The 21,286-nt window shown below is 34.6% G+C and overlaps 1 protein-coding gene across 2 annotated transcripts in view; it reads left to right on the top strand.

Annotated features, from left to right (window-relative positions):
- Positions 1-21,286, top strand: part of elapor2a (endosome-lysosome associated apoptosis and autophagy regulator family member 2a) — a 59,205-nt gene that overhangs the window by 17,298 nt on the left and 20,621 nt on the right. For both annotated transcript variants that reach the window (XM_056478117.1, XM_056478116.1), the window contains exons 8-21: positions 1,222-1,310; positions 1,611-1,791; positions 1,900-2,028; positions 4,211-4,301; positions 4,550-4,652; positions 6,670-6,807; positions 7,781-8,044; positions 10,678-10,851; positions 10,931-11,111; positions 14,844-14,943; positions 15,097-15,198; positions 17,124-17,250; positions 18,753-18,931; positions 19,017-19,182. In XM_056478117.1, the coding sequence (XP_056334092.1) occupies positions 1,222-1,310; positions 1,611-1,791; positions 1,900-2,028; positions 4,211-4,301; positions 4,550-4,652; positions 6,670-6,807; positions 7,781-8,044; positions 10,678-10,851; positions 10,931-11,111; positions 14,844-14,943; positions 15,097-15,198; positions 17,124-17,250; positions 18,753-18,931; positions 19,017-19,182 (2,024 nt within the window). The remainder of the gene's footprint in view (positions 1-1,221; positions 1,311-1,610; positions 1,792-1,899; positions 2,029-4,210; positions 4,302-4,549; positions 4,653-6,669; positions 6,808-7,780; positions 8,045-10,677; positions 10,852-10,930; positions 11,112-14,843; positions 14,944-15,096; positions 15,199-17,123; positions 17,251-18,752; positions 18,932-19,016; positions 19,183-21,286) is intronic.

Here is a 21,286-nt window from a genome sequence, read left to right on the forward strand (position 1 = left end):
CTGTGTTTGTACTGCACAATTCCCCTTACTATAAAACACGTTTTACTGGACTGTCCCGCTTTTAATTATTCCAGAAGACTTTTTTATGAAATGAACTCTCTTAAGGACATTTTTAGCAAAGTGACAGCAGAAAAGATTTTAGAATTTTTAATTGTGTATTTATTATTGAAGTGTTCCTGCCATGAAAATAGCCTTGGTTGCTTACATGGAATTAAATAAAAAATACATTACATTAAAGTTTATATCTGACCCTGGACCACAAACCAATCTGAGTTTTCAACTTTTGAAAATTAACATTTCCAAATGATACAAAAGCTGACCAAATATGCTTTCCATTGATGTATGGTTAGTTAGGATAGGCTGAGATAAAGTCAAATTGTGTATTTTTAACTCTAAGATTTTAGATTTTCAAATAGTTTTAAGGTTGCCCAAATAAAGTTCTTAGCTATGCTTATTACTAATAACAAATCAAGTTTTTTATATATTTACAGATATTTTAAAACACCTTCATTGAACATGATCTTTACTTAACATTCTTTTTGGCATTAAAAAATAAAATTCAATACATTTGACACATGCAATGCATTTTTGAATATTGCAAAATCATATACTCATGCAACATATCACTGGTTTTGTGGCCCAGGGTTGCAAATGAAAATAATTTTCTTCATTTAATTACCAGGTTTTATGGAAGTCCTTAGAGGTCATGCATTAATAAGTTTTTTCTCTCTTGTTTTGTCGTGATAACTTAATTTTCTTGTGATCTTGACATAACAGAAAGTTAAGCAGATAATAAATAAATAAATAAATAAATAAATAAAAGCAAAAAAAAGTTGTGATAACGAGAAACAACTTTTTATTTTTAGATCACAAGAAAATAAGTGTCTTTATTACGAGAAGCAAGTTATGTTGACATCTCTAAAAAATATTAAGAGGCCATGCATTAGACTTGCATCACAACTTAGCACTTCTATGGGTTTTTCTTCCTTAAGTTAATTGTAATTAGGAAAATTATATATAAACACTAAATAAAAAATATTTTATTTTGCTTGCTTAAATATTTACACACATTTACCAAGGGCTATAAAGTTCACCACATGTTTTTACAGAGTATGAAAAAAAAGTCTTTTAATAGGGTTTTGCTTAACCTTGTCTTTCAAAGTCTGTGCTACAGTATATGTGTGTATGATGTTTGACTCTTCTGTACCTGACAATAAACAGCAGAAGGCTCTGCCATGTGCAAAACTAGACCTCCGTGCACAGAGAAAGACTACATTCAGACCTACAGCACCTGTGATAGTGATGGAAAGGTAAACAAATAATTCAAAACATATACAAAACAGCCACAATGTGTTCAAGTAATCAACGAAATACTAACTGAATGCATGCACCTGTATATGTATAACAAATCTGTACACACAATTTAACATCCAGATTTTTTGACTAACTGCATCTCTGTTTAATGTTTATCGTCTTTTTTTCATATTTATTTTTTGTCACTTGTCACTTTATGTACACTGGAAGCTTCTGTATCAAAAATAAATTCCTTGTGTGTGTGAAGCACATTTGCCAATAAAACTGATTCTGATTCTGAATTCTCTTTCTCATAGACTCAGGTCATGTATAAGTGGGTAGAACCTCAGATCTGTTTGGATTCTGCTCCTGGTGCAGTAACACTGCCACCTTCTGGTCAGCGCAAGCCATGTCCACCCTGTAATCCTGGTTTTTATAACAACGACACTGCCACCTGTTCTCCGTGCCCACCTGGATCTTACTCTGATGGAGTCAAAGGTAATAAATCACCTGAAGAAAACGTTCAAAACCATGATTATTTCAGAAGCACAAACATAATTTGAAATAAATTGCCAAGATATTAAACGGATTGTGTGGCATCTGTAGCATGCCAGCCTTGTCCAGCTGGCACGGAGCCTGTCCTCGGGTATGAGTACAAGTGGTGGAATGTGCTGCCTGCCAACATGAAGACATCCTGCTTCAACGTGGCCAACAACAATTGTGATGGTTTGAATGGTGAGAGATTACACAAGAAGAACGCTGTGGGATTATGTTGCAGCATATGGCTGTAATGCTTGGTTGTGATGCTAGATGTCGCTGTTGCTTTACTTATACACTTAAATAGACAGTGCATGTTGGTCTTTCTTTGTGTACATCACAGCAGTGTATTCACATTTGGACGTTAAGTAGAAAGGAGGTTGAAATGGTCAAAATGTCCATACCGATATTTGATATTAATGCTGCTCAGTTTGAGGCTTGCATAATATTTTAAACTACTCTGCTGCAGTGACCTAACATGCTGCAAAAGAATTAAAACTAGCTTTGTGTGCTAAATTGTCTATCTATCTATCTATCTATCTATCTATCTATCTATCTATCTATCTATCTATCTATCTATCTATCTATCTATCTATCTATCTATCTATCTATCTATCTATCTATCTATCTATCTATCTATCTATCTATCTATCGTTATATGTATCTGTAGTTATATCTATTGTTATATCTATTTAACTATTGTTATATCTATCTATCTATCGTTATATCTATTGTTCTATCGTTATACCTATTGTTCAATATGTATCAATATGTCTATCATTCTATTGTAATATCTTCTATCGTTATATCGATATATCATTATATCTATCTTTATATCTATCTATCATTCTGTTGTTATATCTATCTATCGTTCTATCATTATATCTATCTATTGTTCTGTCGTTATATCTATTTATCGTTCTATTGTTATATCTATATCGCTCTGTCGTTAAATCTATCTATCGTTCTCTCATCATATCTATCGTTTTATCCTATCCATCCATCCATCCATCCATTCATCCATGCATCCATTGTTCCATCCATCCATTGTTCAATCTATCCTTCTATCATTATATCTATCTATTGTTCTATTGTAATACCCATCTTTCATTATAAATATCCATCGTATCTGTCTGTCTGTCTATCCATCAATCCATCCATCCATCCATTGTTATATCTATCTATCGTTCTATTGTTATCCTTCTATATCGTTTTATTGTTCTATCTATCGATCGATCGATCGATCTATCTATCTATCGTTCTATCTGTCTATTGTTCTATCATTCTATCTATTGTTCTATCATTATATCTATCTATAATTTTATCTATTTAATTTTCTCTATTGTTATTTATTTTTCTATTGTTATATCTATCGTTCTATCGTTGTATCTTTCTATTGTTATATCATTATATGTATCGTTTTATCTATCGTGCTATTGATATATCTATCGTTCTATCATTCTATTAAGCTTTCCTTCTATTTAACTCTATCTATTGTTCTATTTATCTATCCATTCTATCTATTGTTCTGTCAAACTTTCATCTTCCATTCTATCTTTGATTCCATATATTATTTTGTTGTTGTAACGGTCTATTATTCTGTCTATTGTTCTGTCATTTATTTTTTTACTTAAGCAAGCAACATTAGCCTTCAAATCCAATCTTCAGTTGTTTTTTTGCTGATAGATGTCACTGTTGCATCACAGATAATGAAATTGGCATTTCTACATTGCATTTTACACATTCCTCTGGTTTGAACATCATAAACATTATGCCTGTAACCATCATGCACATTGAGAGGGTAAAGGAGACATTATGAAATCGACAAATTGTCCATACCAATATCTGATATTGCTTTATAGACAATTTGTTGTTCGATTAAAGAATTATTATTTTAGAATGTTTATTTTATGCTTTGCTTTAGTGGTCTGACAATGGTCTGACAATACTTTTCAATGTCAAAATAATTGAGGTGACCAATCAAATCAAAGAAGGCAGAGCTTAAGCGATCACATAAAAGCTCAAATTGAATTTTACATGTTAGTAGCAAAATATGTAATATTTTAGAGCTGCTTTATATCATGGAAATGTTAAATCACTGAGAACTTTTGTGATGCAGTTTAACATAACAATATAGCATAAATCATGTAGTAAATCATGTCATTTACAATAATGGAAAACAACTGAATCCATTTTAATTTTGTGCGCATTTTATTTATTTTTATTTATTTTGTTTTTTAAATCTCTTTTTTTTTTATTTATTTTTTAGTATTTTAATTGACTTAAATCTCCACCAAAAATAGTCAAGCCTTCAATGTTCATGCCTTGGTACATGTTTGTGTAAAAGATCTTCATATCTTGTACATCTCATGTGTTTTAGGTTGGGAAGTAGCCGGTGATCACGTCCAATCAGGAGCAGGTCGTTCGGATAATGATTATCTCATATTAACTCTCCAAGTGCCTGGTTTCAAGTGAGTCTTCAAGCACTTGTCCACCTCCTCACAACTACACCGTTCAAGTGCTGCCCACAGCACATTGCGCTCATTAAAGCTCATTAAAGCCTTGTATGTTTAGCATGGTTAAGCCTTGCACATCACCTCTTCTGCTGCATGTCATGGTATTAAAAGAATATATTGTTCGAATGGTACATTAGAAGTGTTTATCATTACATAACCCACATCTCTGTGTAAAAAGGAATCTGTGTGGTTTGTAATATCAGGTTGCCCTTGTCAGTTCGAGCTGCGTCTGGCAGTGAGTTTGGCCGGATCACATTTGAGTTTGAAACCAGCTGTAGAGCCGACTGCGAGTTTTACTTTATGATGGTGAGTGTGTTTACATGGAATTGTAAAACTAATAATAAATATAGATAGACATTTGAACTCCAAGTTTTTTCAAATATTTCCCAAATGATGTTTAACAGAGCAAGGAATTTTTCACAGTATTTCCGATAATATTTTTTCTTTTGGAGAAAGTCTTGTTTGTTTTATTTTGACTAGAATAAAAGCAGTTAATTTTTTTTGGAAACCATTTTACGGTCAATATTATTAGACCCCTTAAGCACAAACCATCGTTATACATCAGCCCCTTTCACACACTGATACCGGTAAATATCGGGAAAATTACGGGAATTTACCGTTAAATTCAAAAAAGCGCTATTCACACGGGCAAGAATGTTCAGGAATTTTTTCCGGAAAAGTCCATTCACACATTCATTCCAAAATCCACACTGGTATATTCTGACATCATTAACCAGAAATGAGCTCTAAATGGCTGCACTTGTATTTGTAATCATAGAAGGGATCGGGCTTTTGTTCATGGTACATAATATGTGTGTGTGCTGGCGCTCACCGGCTGCTTCATGTGCACACACGTCAAGCGACTGAAGCAGAGCATGAAGGTAGACAAACAGCAGTTTATCATAAGCATTTTTTCGAAAAATTTTTTACACAGTTGGCAATAAGACGGACAAGACGGTTATCTGACTAAAATCTAGCAGCTAAATGTATCTGAAAAAAATTCAAAGGCTTTTATTTTCATAAACAGCGAGGATGTGAATGCGTCTGAATGTTCTGATTGTCTGGAGTAGACTTCTCACATCAGTGTGTTCTAATCGTGAACGCGCTCTTTCTGGCAATTTTCCTTTTGCGTTCACACAGCGCAGCATTCTGACAAATTACAGCTAATGTTACAACTTTGTACAATATGTGTGATTAGTGATTTATATATCATGCCTATAACAATATCGCCGAATAATTATTATTTTTTTGGATGTTATCATTTTCAGCCTGACAAGAAAAAACATCATTATTAGCTGATAAAGGATTCATTGTTCTAGGGAAGACAAGATGTTGCCAGTGTGGGAGTTTTTCGGTTCTTTCCTTGCTATTTTTGTTTTCTGCAGTTTTAAAATAAAATTTGTGGTCCATTTTATTGGGAATCATTACATTTTTGTAGTAAAGCTCAAAATAATCACATCAGAATTTTCATTTATTGGTTTATATATTGTTTCTCAAATACAGTGTTATCATATTATTGTCCACATAATCCATATCTATAGCCTTCCCTACAATAAACGCCTACATAATAGTTCTTTTGGCATGCCAACACACTTTCATGACAGTTTGTAATAAATTAAATGAAATAATTGTCATTGCACAACCCCTCCCAATTTGTTTTTATCTCAAGAAGAATTATAAAGGCAAGAAGCTGTTCATCATATAACATGAGTGCTAGAAAAATAGTTTTAAACATTGTTCAGAATAGCATAAAGAAAACTGACTAAAAACCTAACATCATAACAATGACATATTACATGAAGGTTATAATTTTACTAAAAAGTTCACGTTTACTAAAATAAAGTGGAACAAAAAATCTGAAAGCAAGACAACTTTACTAAAAGCATAAATCCAAAACAAAATCGAACTTCCCCCTACCTTAAGCTAAAATTGCCAAACATAAATGAAAATTAGGGTGAGTTTTTTTGCAAAGAAAGAATATAAAAGGAAACCTTAAAGTCAAAGAAAGCTCACAGACAGTTTGTAGCTAGTTGCAGTTAAAAAGTATGATAGATGGACAGACAGCCAGATCTTTATTTATTTTATATTTTAAAAACGTTGGTTCAGGTAAAGGATTGTGCTTTATCATTAGATTTAGGTACTGGGAGTTGCGGTTTTGCTATAAATAATTACACACAAAGTGTTACGCTTTCTCATGAGAGCAGGTGGAATGTTCTTAATCATGCACTTTCATGACCAATTGAAACGTATGCAGAAACAAACGCTGATACAGTAAGGTCAAACACTTAATTGCTTGTGTTATTGATTTTTGTTCTCATTCCAGGATGTAAACAAAAGAGTCACTAATGTGGTCGAATCATGGGACGGGAGTAAAGCCAAGCAGAGTTACACCCACATCATAACTGAAAACACTTCGGCTTCCTTCACTTGGGCTTTCCAGCGCACCAGTCAGGCCAGTGACGTCAGTACAAATGAATGCATGCGCACACTAATTAATGAGCAATATCACACGAGTAGCACTGCGATATGGCTGTATATCGGCACTGCTAAGAAACGTGTATATATCTATATGTGTGTGTGTGTATATATATATATTTGCATATATATGAACTTTTTTTTTCCACCATTCATTCCGTCAAAACAGCAAAAACTGTTGCTAATTCACAAGCGTCACTTTAGAGCTAGTGTTTGAATCATCCTCTTGCATAATGAAGAGCATTGTAATGTCTAAGTGATGACAAAACAGATTTTTGCTTACATTTTAAGGTTAAACGGCATGAAATGGCATCAGTCTACAGATATCGCCCAATATTTCTCTGCTTTTTTCAACATTAATTCTTGAGAAATCCAGGTTGCAACAAAGCAAACACTACCATACTACTATGGTATAAATACAGCAATACAAAAGGGAGAGATCGACCTAGAATGTCACTTATCTGTTCAGTAGTGATTTCTTCAGCTGTAGCTTGAAATTTACACAGAGTAAAATGTTTTTCTCCCCCTAAGGACTTATTATGCAGTCTCTGTCACCATCTTGTTGTGGAACATCAACCGCGAATCCTTGCTCTGCTCAATATGACAGGCTGATGGCTGCCGACATGCTGAATCTCAGAAATTATGCAGGCATATTTTAAAATAGGCACTTTCCTTATAAATAAACTGCATAGTTACAATCTAAACAACTACATTCTTGGCTAAAAAAGCCTCAAAAGAACATTTATGCTGTCCAACAACTGCTATATTTGTCTAAATGTAGTGAGTTTAGTCCTCTGCTTGTCACTCTATGTGGGCGGACTAATACACAAGGGTGAAGAGGCTGTTTACAGAATATTGCACGGCTATCAGCCAATCAGATTTGAGAACCAGACAGAACTGTTGTATAACTGTTTATAGATCGAAAATCATAGTGTTGTTTGTTGCTTATTGTCCATAAGGTGCGTCAGTATGCAAATGACGTTGTGAAGATTTACTCCATAACTGTGAGCAATGCTGTGGACGGAGTGGCATCTGCGTGTCGGGCTTGTGCCCTGCAGTCTCAGCGGGCCGGTTCCTCCTGTGTGCCATGCCCAGCTGGACACTACATTGATAAAGAGACCAACCGGTGCCTTGAGTGCCCTCCTAATACAGTCCTTTCTGGGCACCACATCTATGGCAAGGAAATGTGCCAGCCATGTGGGCCCGGCAGCAAAAGCAATAAGGTATTTCAAATGCTATTTGTCTAATTTTACATTCCAGATACTGCTGCTATTATTATTATTTTTATTATTAATACTTATTATTATTATTATTATTATTATTATTATTATTATTATTAGCACAGTTTTTTGTGTGTGTTTGTGTGCTTTACAGGTCAAAATTGAGATTTAACAAGAATTTTTGCTTATAAGGGCTGCATTTATTTGATACAAACCTTTTGAAATATTTATTCAATTAAAAATAGCTTTTTTCCTGTATTAATGTGTTTTTAAAATGCAATTTATTCCTTAATGTAATTTATACCACCCATTACAGATCCCTCTTTTAATGAATGGTTTCTCTATACAGGTCAAAATATTGTTTTAAGATTTTTTTTTCTCAAGAGTGCTGCATGTATTTGATTAGAAACATTTTAAATTATTTATTTAATTCAAAAGAGCTTATTTCAGTTTTAATGTTTCTATAATGTAATTTATTCCTATATATAATTTATACCACCTGTAAAGTTGGGATTTAACTACAGCAGTTTGAACTGCAGTTTTGCTGAATGACAAAGTTATCAATATGATGATGAAAAATTGTACATATCAATTCAAACCATCCTTCTGCAACCTTTTATCAACAACTGAAATAAGGACAGCATTAATAGCTACAAATGTGACAGAGCGTTGCTATTATGTGATTGTATTGTATTGCAATATGAAGCAATCAAGTATTAGTGTTAAACAATCACAGAATGCTTGAAAATGAAATGGTTTAATGACAATAATTTGCTATGGTTACATCTGAATAAGTTACAAAAACTGTATAAGATGATGAAACATGAAATGATAAACGCATGTTATTAATTGTACCCAGTTTAAATGTAAAACAAAATGTCATGAGGGAGAGGCAGTAGGCAGAGAAGATGGACTGCAGAGCAGGAAAGAGAAAGAGCAATGTTTTTCTCATCCTCTAACTTGTGAGCAAAGCCCAAATACTGAGACCTATTAACTGACCAATCAATGTTTTGCTATATAAACAAATGCTTATGATGATAATTTGCATACTTAAACACTCCTTTTAAATCTCTCTTTATAAAACAATGATTTCTGTAGGATGATATGCAATGATGTTTTTGTGTGTATACTAGACATGCACGATTAATCAAAAACAGATCGCGATCTCTATTCGACCACCTAGACCAGGGGTCACCAAACTTGTTCCTGGAGGGCCGGTGTCCTGCAGATTTTAGCTCCAACCCTAATCAAACACACTTGAACAAGCTAATCAAGGTCTTACTAGTTATACTTGAAACATCCAGGCAGGTGTGTTGAGGCAAGTTGGAGCTAAACCCTGCAGGGACACCGGCCCTCCAGGGCCGATATTGGTGACCCCTGTCCTAAACAATCTTAATCCAGCATTTCTACGATTCTGCCAATCATATTTTCAAGTTTAGGAGAGAAGCGAAGGCGCCTGCAAGTCTTCAAATTATTTTACGTTGCTCAGTGACATGGACACCTCCAAATGGTGTTGAAAGAGTCACATACTGTATTTACAAGGGATAATTCACCCAAAAATGTCATTTCTGTCTTCATGTAATGATGTATTCGCTTCCGCGAAAACACACGAGACGTGAACTGCTGACCGTGAGCTATTACCACAGACAGGGTGAACACGTGCCCTACTTAATGATAGACGCGCACGCGTAGTGAACTGAACCTGCGTTTGGCCTTGAATAACAAGTAATTAAGTTGTAAATAACATTCAGTTTGTGGCACAGAGTGATCGTTTGGGAGCCGCGAGGGAAGTATTAACCGCACTTAGCAGTAAAAATGAAACCGAAAGCGCCAACATCATTTACATAATCATGTCGCATTTTAGAGTTATGATTACAACAAGCATTTAATATGTTTTTTTTTCATAGTGAACAAAGTGTTGTGCTTGAAAATAAATGTTTAACTGTGTCAGTATAACTACTCTAGTCTATATAATGTTGAATATAATGCAAAATGGAATCTGCTAATGACAAATGTCTGATTTTACCAGTAGAAAAAATGGTCTACTAATGTTGTTAATGACAGATTGCAAGCATAAATCTAAAACACAAAATTTTAACATCAGGCCAACAGTAGACGTACACATTATATTATTGGTGTTTTACCATATGTTTGAGAAATAATAATATTAGCCTACTGTTATTAATGTTTATTTTACATCTACAGAATCGTGAAAAAATCGCGATTCTCATTTTAGCCAGAATCGTGCAGCTCTAGGGTATACAATGCATTAGATTAGTCTGTAACAAAGCCAGAACTGGAACTAATCAAAAAAATTACTTAAAATCACAGTACAATAATTAGTACACCACAAATGTATAATCTTTCTGTTCCAAAAGATGTTAGGTGACCAAATTTTATTGAAAAAAGTCAATAAAAATATGTATATTTATATAGAGAGAAACTTTATCCTTCAATATAAATATTCAATATAAATTGATGCAATGTTATTTTTTTTACATCAAAAATAACGTCTTTCAAACATTTTAAAATGGAGAAACATGATGTGCTCCATTCTAATTACTTAAAAATAAATTTTTTAACTGTGTTTATTGAATAGTAATTGGCACTGTTCTGTCATGAATTTAATTTCACAGGAGCACAGTGTGTGTTTTAATGACTGCTCGTTCACACACACTGACCACAATCAGACCCTTCAGTTTGACTTCAGTGCTCTGGCATCTGCTGGATTCATCATGAACGGCCCCAGTTTCACAGCCAAAGGCACAAAATACTACCACCTCTTCAATATCAGCCTGTGTGGAGCTGAGGTACAAAAATGTACACACCAGAAATGAAATAAATCTTCATCAAATAATACAATTTATTTTTTTATATGTCTTTTGTCAGGGTCATAAAGCAGTTTGCAGAGATAATGTCACAGAACTGTCCAATGAGGACACGGAGGGTGGTCAAAGTGGCAGTTCAGTGGATGCTTTCCTCTGTCAATCAACCATTATCCCATCGGATGGGCGGGGCTTAAGAACAGCCCTTTCTTCTCAGTCCGTCAGCCTGGCGGACACTTTTCAAGGTAAGGGAGACCAATTCATAATCTCAAACCTAAAAAAATCATTACTAATTCAAAGTGTAGGGATGAGCGGAGCACTTAAAAAAAAATATTGGGGCATATTTTAAGAATATGCCACCAAAATAAAAGAAAAGCCAATTCAAAATAAACTTATAAACTATTTTTGGATTATGCTTTTGATGCATAATACAAGGTACAGAATTTTGAACTCTACAGATAACTGTTATTAGCCCTCTTGTAAAATGGATTATTTTTCTAATATTTCCCAAGTGATGTTTAACCAAGCAAGCACATTTTTCCACAGTATTTCCTATTACATTTTTTCTTCTGGAGAAAGTCTTTTTAGTTTGACTGGAGTTAAAAAAAAAAAAATATATAAAAAAAAAAAAAAAAAAAAAACCACTAAGATCAATACTATTGGCCACCTTAAGAAATGCATATATTTTTCAGTTGGCAACAGAACAAACCACTTGTCCAATGAGCTACCTAATTAATCTAACACACATAGTTAACCTAATTAACATAGTTAAGCTTTTAAATGGCACTTTAAACTGAATTCTAGTATCTTGCAAAATAACTAATAAAATATTTTGTACCGTCATGTTGAAAAAATGTCTCCATTAAACAACATTAAATGCTACTATTAATAATGATGATGATGATAATAATAATAATAATAATAATAATAAAATGTAGTCTTCAACTGTAGCGTTGATATGGCAATTAGATAATACCATCAGTTTTGTCATGCTAGCGTGTTTAAAACTGTTTAAACTGCTTGTGCTAATTTGTGCCCTGCTCACTCCCAGAATATGTGATGTGCATGTCCATATTTAATTCATTTGAAGTGCTTCCTAAAGGATGCCAAAATGAAAACTGTAACCTATGAGATCAGTCTTTAACAGACCCTCTTTTATCAGCAAATAATGAAGAAAAACATCCATAATAGATTATTTAATTATGAATGAAATCCCGATGGGACTTTTAACTGAAGTAATTTTCAGTTTAATCACCAGAGCTCAATAAGTATGAAATATCACCTATGAGCAAAACGCAGTAAGAGTGCTGCTAATGTTAATGAGAAGATCACCAGGGGACTGTGGCAGTTATGTAACATTAATTCATTAGTTTGGTTTTGTTGCATCTATTATCTGTATTTAGTCATTTAGAGCATTTTTTTGTTTATTGTTTTCATGATTTTCTGATATTTTAAGTGACATTGTTTCATTGAAACTCATTGTTTCACTTGGTCTGATGCACCTTACTAACCTTGTTGCTTTTGGTCTCTGAAATGCTTTGCTCTTTCTTGCTCTGAACTGCTTTGCTCATTCTTGCTCTGGACTGCATTGCTCATTCTACCTCTGGACTGCTTTGTTCATTCTGCCTCTGGACTGCTTTGCTCATTCTACCACTGGACTGCTTTGCTTATTCTGCCACTGGACTGCTTTGCTCATTCTGGCTCTGAAGTGCTTGGCCCCTTAATTGCAGCTTGCAGCTATATTTTAGAGCTTTTTTATTCCAGAATTGGTCAAAACAACACTTTTTTTCCCCCCAGTTGTTGTGACCACCAAATATTGATTTCTTAAGACTTAGCAATACTTTTGGTCTTGTGTTAATTTTATATTTAGAAGAAATCTAATTGGCAGTTGACAGAACAAAACAAACATTATGGTTACTCAAACACATAACCATAAATTAAAGGTGCAGAAAAAGATATATTATTTAAATACAATTAAATAGGGAAAACAAATAATGAAATAAAAAAAATAATCAGAAGTTTCATTAAAACATCATAAGATCCTTTTATTTGCAATATTTAATGTACTGTCTGTAAAAATGTTGAGTTTCCACACCATCGATTTGTGTTGGGACAGCATGAAGGAATTAAGTTAACTTATTAGTTTGTACTAATTAAAGTGGATTGAACAAATTAAGTTGTCTAAAAAAAACCTCAAATTATTGTTGCAGCATATTTTAAATAAGTAGTGTTGCGAATTCAATTAAAAATACTTAATCAAAAAGAATTTTAACTAAAACGTAACCATAACAGGAATTAAAAACATAATGCCTGGTGCCCCCGCACTCTCTCTCCCCAAAAATATAAACCAAAAACAAACCACTAACAATTAACAAGAAAATATTGTTATTTACAGAAAATAAGGAGCAAAATAACATTGGGAGGGGTTAAGCCAAAATAAATGACAATAAACCCAACTAACTCAATTAGAGAAAACTTCCCTGGAAAATAAATAACAATAGCCTCACAACTAACAACACAGGAGAAAGCAAAAATAATAAACAAAAGGCACCAAACCTTCCTACAGTGCTCCAAGCCAGACAGGCAGACAGAAAACCATTTTTCCCAGCTAGAATGCACAACTTCACATCAGCTTCACACAAAACACCACATAAGAGACATCAGCAACAATCACTCATTATGTTCAAATAGCAACATCTCCACAAAGAATAACAAGCAGTGAATTGAGAGAGCGGGGAGCCGATGAATCAATGTTCTCTGGTGTTTTAAATACGGCCGCCGCCAATCCAAAAGCCAATCACGTAATCCACTGCCGTAATCCACTGCACCTGCGAATAATTCAGAACGAGAGAGAGAGAGCGAGAGGGAAAAACACCACACACGCACTACAACAACTACTCGTAACAGTACTCGTCTTTTTTTTTAGGGTAAGTACAAATAGTCACTCAAATTATTTTTGTTGCTTACTCAAACTACTTATTTAAATGCACTGTAAAAAGTGTGCTGCCGCAACACAACTCTTGAGTTTTTTTGGGGGGAGGGACAACTAAATTGTTATGTTCAATCCACTTAAATTTTGCCGAAACAGAGCGTCGAAGTAGCCAGAAGTCTTTCATTTTTAATTGGAGCTGATGATAAGTGATTAGTAGCGAAGAGAGTTAAAATCAAGTCAACTTTATGGTAATGAGCTATGACATGGTTCGGCGGCAAGCAATCAGAATGTAGAAGCCCACCACTTGGGAGAATTCCAGAGAACTCAGTCCTGTGAACTTTGGTTCCGATCACAGTTGTTCCCAAGGGTTTTAATATTGCGGTTGCTGGATTTCCAGTTATTTATGATTAATAAAAAAATTACTGGTGAGTTACTGATGTGCATTAATGTTATATATGTTTTTTTTTTTAAGTTAGATGCTAAGTATAAGGACAGTACAAAATAATATTGCTGCTTCAGAATATTTCAGACATATGGACATATGGACAGATTGGATAGGTGGAGCAAAGCCACAGCATACGCAACAACTTAATCTTCCAGAGTTAAATGACTTTGATAAAAGGCGTGCAACATTTTCACACAATAAAAAGCATGTTTTTTTATGCGGGAATGTAAGTGATTTGCTCATATGCTGTAAAGGCCCCTTTAAATATGAGACCAATGTAAATACTTTTGATGCACTTATCGCCGGAGCTGTGAAGGCAGACAGCATTGTCATCAGGGCGGCCAGAGCAAACTTTGACGCTCTCTTTGCCTTCGGTGTGAATGCACAGTTAGACTTGCACCACCAGAAAAAAAAAAATTACAAATATTTTTGCTTTAGTGTAATTCATCAGTATTTGTTCATTTTCTCGGTTATAAACGCCAGCAAGCATGTCTAAAACTACAACAGCTTCTTGTTTACTGATCGATTCGATTAATTTCTTCAATCTGCGGCTGGTACCTGCCGTGTGTCTCCCTGAGGATGTGTGTGTTTGTGCTGCAGGAGCCACTGTGGAGAAATCACTTAACGGAGTGACCGCCAGACCAGAACTATTCCCATCTCCATCATCCGAGAAGATCCCAGACGTCCACTTCTTCTACCGGTACTGCCAGATATACGTCATCAGACCCTTAAAGTGCTTCTCTCATGCCTGTCTGGGGTTTTAGTTTTAGGGCTTTTTGTAATGAGGTGTGCGGTTTGCTCTTTGCCTGCTGTCATCCAGGATGTGTTTAATGGCCTCCTTTTGTTTGTAAAGATCTCCACAGGTCACAGCCTCGTGTCAGAGAGGCAGAAATGCAGTGGTCTCCCTGCGCTGTAACCCAGAGAAAACGGAGAGGGGAGAGATATCTGTGCCCAGGTACACACACATATAGAAACACACACATATAGAAACACACACATAAATAAACACTGCTGTTATTGCAGTCTAAATGTGGCACAGGGCATCCCATCATGCCATAACAAAACACTTTATGCCATGATGTTGATTTTAATCAACTTCATTCATTTATTTTCCTTCGACTTGGTCCCTTATTTATCAGGGGTCGCCACAGTGGAATGAACCGCCAACTTCTCCAGCATAAATTTTACACAGCTGGTGCCCTTCCAGTCGCAACCCAGGACTGGAAAACACCCATACACTCGCACTCACACACTACGGCCAATGTTTTGCCCAATTCACCTATAGCACATGTCTTTGGACTGAGGGGGAAAACCATGCGAACATTGGGAGAACATGCAAACTCCACACAGAAATGCCAACTGGCCAACTGCTACTCGAACCAGTGACCTTCTTGCATGCGGCGACAGTACTAACCACTGAGCCACTGTACCGCCACATTTTTTTTCAGTTTTAATTCTTAAAATGAATAAACTTTGCACTTTAGTTGAAGTTTAAGGTAAAATATTGGTTTCTTACATATTTTTTATTGATCATATTGTTGTATTATAGCTGAGAAAATGATGCATATTATTTTTTATTATTTTATATTTATTACTGTGTGTGTGTGTGTGTGTTTCCACATTTGCATGTTTTATTAATTTATTTTGTGTCATATTTGATTGCTTTTTATTATTGTGTAACATAGAAATATGTGAGGTTGTCCTTGCTTGGCTTCAGTATGCCATCGGTTGAGAGCTGCAAAATAATGCAAGTACAAAAATAATTGGAAATATTGCGAATATGTAAAAGTAATTTATTTTTACCCCGTCCTGCAAAAAATTGAATAAAGCATTTCTACTCGCAGACATTTTCATTGAAGTAAAATGAAGATAAAATGTATTTACAAGTAAACAACATCCATCTATCTATCTATCTATTGTTCTATCTATTTATCATTGCATCTATCGTTCTGTCTATCGTTATCTGTATCTCTATATCTGTTTGTCTATCAGTCTATCTGTATATCTATATATGTCTGTCTGTCTGTCTATATTTCTATATGTATCTGTCTATCTGTCTGTCTCTATCTATCCATCCATCCATCCAGTTTCAAACTGTTTGAAATCAACGCCTGAGTTCAATCAAGAGACAAGAGAACATGCTTCACCTAAAAACTACAATACTTAAGTCTGTCTGTCTGTCTGTCTGTCTGTCTGTCTGTCTGTCTGTCTGTCTGTCTATCTTATTGTATGTCTCTGTCTGTCTGTCTGTGTCTGTCTAACTGTCTATCTGTCTGTCTATTGTTCTGTCTGTCTGTCTATCTATCTATCTATCTATCTATCTATCTATCTATCTATCTATCTATCTATCTATCTATCTATCTATCTATCTATCTATCTATCTATCTATCTATCTATCTATCTATCTATCTATCTATCTATCTGTTCATCCGTGTACATCTACTGTACCTGTCTGTCTGTTGTTCTATCTGTCTGTCATTCTCTGTCTGTCTGTCTTTTAATGTTCCGTCCGTCCATCCATCCGTCATCATTTTTATTTGACATGTTTAGTCCTCTAGATTAAATTCGACTTTCTATTTTGAGACAAAAGGATTAATTGTAAAGCTTTATATTTTGCCACGAAATTAACGATTAACTAATTAGAGAATAAATTGTTCATTCTGTTCTTGTTATTATTATAGTCTTAAGCTAGTGATAGTGAAAGATAATGTAAATCTTAAAGTTAATGCAATAAACAAAAGATGAAATCATTTAAAATGCCTCAACTGTTTTATCTGAATTCTTCTGAAAAGTTTGCTTTGAATCCACTTTGCTAGCCTGTGTCTGCAGTCTTCTGTGCTCTGGCTGTGGTTTAGTTTCTCTCTGTCTGTGTCTTGTCAGTGCTTGTCCTGCAGGCACCTGCGACGGCTGTACGTTTCTCTTTCTGTGGGAAAGCTCCAGTGTGTGTCCACGCTGTACTGAGGCTGACTACCATGCTATTGAGGGAGCCTGTAAAGCTGGAGTGCAGGTGCCTGTTTTCATTGGCTATGTTGATATTGTCTGCTGTGTTAAAAATGTCAACAATGTCTTTAGACATGGTAGCTCCAAATTATTAGAAAATAATGCACACCTGAATTTCAGCAGTTATTGCATATGCCTGTTAATGAGTGACTGTATGTATTAATGTAAATGACTTGAGAAATGAGTTATAATGACTGTGTGTGTGTATATGCAGGACCTCAATGCTATGAAAAACTAGTTTTGATGTGGAATTGCAATGTAACACACGATATTAATCAAACAGTAGGAATAATAGGCAGAGTCTCGCTGATGTAAATAATACAAACTACTCCGATTAGTCAGCTAAAGGAAAGCATCTGTCGTGACTCTTGTTTATCATCAGGAGTTTATCTGGGGTAAGTTTGTTTTCTGCAGAACTCCATGTGGCAATGCATATGTGGAATATTCCTCATATTAAAGAAGCACCAAAACAAAAATGACAGTGGGTGTTCATGTGTTTGTGACAGGTGCTGTTTGAGCTACGACACCATATTTGATGAAACAAAACACTTGCTAGCTTGTTTGTCACTAATATAAAAGGAATAATAAAAATTAAGTACACTGCTTCTCAAATTTAGTCTCAATAAAGATTTATACATACACAATAATAATTTATAATACATAAATACTTTTGTAATCTTAAATAATTAACACTTTAAATCCACGTTCATTCATTTTCCTTCGGCTTAGTCTCTATTTCAGAGGTCGCCACAGCGGAATGATTAGAACGAACTATTCCAGCATATGTTTTACGCGACAGATGCTCTTCCAGCCGCAACCCAGTACTGGGAAATGGCTATAGACTCTTATTCACACATACACTACGGCCAATTTGGTTTGTCCAAATTACCCTTAGCATATGTCTTTGGACTGTGGGGTAAAACGGAGCACCCGAAGGAAACCCACGCGAACATGGGGAGAACATGCAAACTACACACAGAAATGCCTACTGACCCAGCTGGAACTCGAACCAGGGACCTTCTTGCTGTGACACGACAGTGCTAACCACTATGCCACCCTACTTTAATTCCACATGGATGCATTAAATAAAAAATACACTGAAGGTATTTGTAATGTTACATACATTTAGCATTAGATTGTTCACAAGACTCATACATTTTCAGAAATTAGGGGTTTGCTTCTACATGAAGCCTAAAAGTAAAGTTAAATTAGAGTGTAGTTTGTATAGTATGAACTACAGTAACCTCTTATATGGCTAATAAGAGGTTACTGTAGGTCAGAATACACTAAATATCCCCGAAAACCCTTAACCTAAATACATTTAAGTTTGCTAAACACAAATACAAAACTTAAATACATTTTATTAATAAATTAGAATTTAAATAAATAAGCATGTATTACACAAACTAACATTACTGGAAAAGTTGACCCCTCCTGATCAATGCAGATTTGGTACCGTGCCTTAAGTTTTGTCTGTGTAATGGTATGCATGTGTGTTTCCATTGTAAGGACACAATTTATGTGTGGACTGAACCTCGGCTGTGCACCAGTGGCCTGACTCTCCCTCTGAAGAGAACATCTCCATGTGAGGCCATTGATTTCTGGCTGAAGGTGGGCGCTGGGCTCGGGGCGTTTTGTGCTGCTCTGCTCGTCTCCCTGACCTGCTACTTTTGGAAGAAAAACAAAAAGTATGTTGCATGTTACTAAATCAGGTTTCGCAAACGATTGCCTATTTTTCTTTATTTATGCTAATTTATCTTTGAGCTCTGATAGGCTGGAGTATAAATATTCCAAACTGGTGATGTCTGCCAATAAAGAATGCGAGTTACCGGCGGCCGACAGCTGCGCCATTATGGAGGGAGAAGCAGAAGAGGAAGAGGAAGTGGTTTATGCCAAGAAGTCATCCCTTCTGGCTAAGCTAAAGGCTGCTGCTACTAAGGTTAGCTAAACTGCACTAGTTGGTTGATTGATTGATTCATTGCTTATTATATAATAATAATAATAATAATAATAATAATAATAAACTTAAATTATTATTATTAAATTATAATAAATTACATTATTATTATTATTATTATTATTATTATTATTATTATTATTATTATTATTATTATTATTATTATTATTATTATTATATTAATAAAGTAACATAAATTAAAATAAACAAAAGTAATAATAATAATATGTGTGTGTGTGTATATACAAAGTTGAAGTCAGAATTATTAGCCCCCCTTTGAATTTTTTTTTTTTTTTTTTTTTTTTTTTAATATTTTCCAAATGATGTTTAACAGCAAGGAAATTTTCACATTATGTCTGATAATATATTTTCCTTCTGGAGAAATTCTTATTTGTTATTTCGGCTAGAATAAAAGCAGTTTTAAATTTTTTATGAACCATTTTAAGGTCAAACTTATTAGCCCCTTTGAGCTATTTTTTTTAGATTGTCCACAGAGCTAACCATTACTATACAATAACTTGCCTAATTACCCTATCCTGCCTAGTTAACCTAATTACCCTAGTTAAGCCTTTAAATTGTCACTTAAAGCTGTATAGAAGTATCTTGAAAAATATCTAGTCAAATATTATTTACTGTCATCATGGCAAAGATAAAAGAAATCAGTTATTAGAAATGAGATGCCTCTAGTGGCACCAAACCCAACAACACTTCAAAATAACAGTTTATTGTGTTTGGGCTTTCCTGTTACCTACACAGTTATTTGCTAAATATTTGGGGTGGACAAAGTAAAAGTGCCTTCCAAATGCATGGCCAGTACAGTTCATTAACATCGTGTTTTTCGAAAACATGCAAGTTAATAATTATTCTTCCTTCCATACACTGCAAATTCTCCACAGCGTTGATTTTGAAATGACCTCAGTTCAACCCAGTTGTCCTTTTTTCTTTGTGAGTCTCTCTCTTACCCTGCGCGAGCACTCAGAAAATTCACTGTGTGTGTGTGTGTGTGTGCCTTGATGTTTAACTCGGGGCAGTTGAAGGAGCCGCTGAGGGACCTCTAGAAACATCTGTAAGATTAAAGACTGTGGAGCTGCATCAGCATATGCTGTGTGTCACACTGTGTTCACAGCCAATTAGAAGCGAGTTTGAGAGGAAGAGCGTTGTTTTCAGACGTCACTCTTCAGAACTTCTGTTTTTTCACTGAAAGTCTCCAGCGTTCGCTCCTGATAGATGCAGTTTCGACCTCCTGGGGGAGCTTTGCTGCAGTATATGCAGTCCAGTTTGGTCTTGTATTTAACAGAGAAGTTAATTAAATGAATTCTCTGTCCTGATCAAGAGGAATTGATCAGTCATGTTCATGGCGACTGGTTTGCCTTGGATAAACCCTGAATAAAAATATATATTTAGACTGGTTTTAAAGCACATTCTAGCTGAACCACCAACCAAATGCTAAAGAGACCAGTTTAGGCTGGTTTACTCAGCAGGAAAAAATTGCAATGTTTCTATAAAACTGTAAATAATAGTAAAATTATTAGTTATTATTATTATTATTATTATTATTATTATTATTATTATTATTATTAGTAATTATTAGATTAGTGAAATAATGGGTTTAAAAAATACACAAAACATTTTTTCCCTCTGTTTTGTGATTGGATACATGCTAACCTTTCACATATACTTTGCGTATATGCAAATTTCCAACTGTAAATACATCATAACTTATTTTTTTATTAGTAATGTGCATTGTTTTGAGCTTAATGTGGATTTCATATATATGCATACATAATACACATGCATATTATAAAATGTACATGTGTGTGAGAGATACCCTGGAGTCAAAACAGTTGATTTTCTTTTTTTTTTTTTTTCTTTATGAAAAACTAGACAAAACTGTAACGCTTTACTCAAAGGGTTGTTTATAAGATTGTCAATAAACCTTTATAATCGTGACATGTCATGAATGTAAATGAGATTTTATGCATGCTTATAACAGCTGTCATTTAAGTGTCATTTGCTCAGTTATTTTAATGCAAAGATGACATTTTTTGTTTAGACCACTTGACGTAAATGCATCACAACCTGTTTT

Source organism: Danio aesculapii, chromosome 18, assembly GCF_903798145.1.
Source record: "Danio aesculapii chromosome 18, fDanAes4.1, whole genome shotgun sequence".
NCBI lineage: Eukaryota > Metazoa > Chordata > Actinopteri > Cypriniformes > Danionidae > Danio > Danio aesculapii.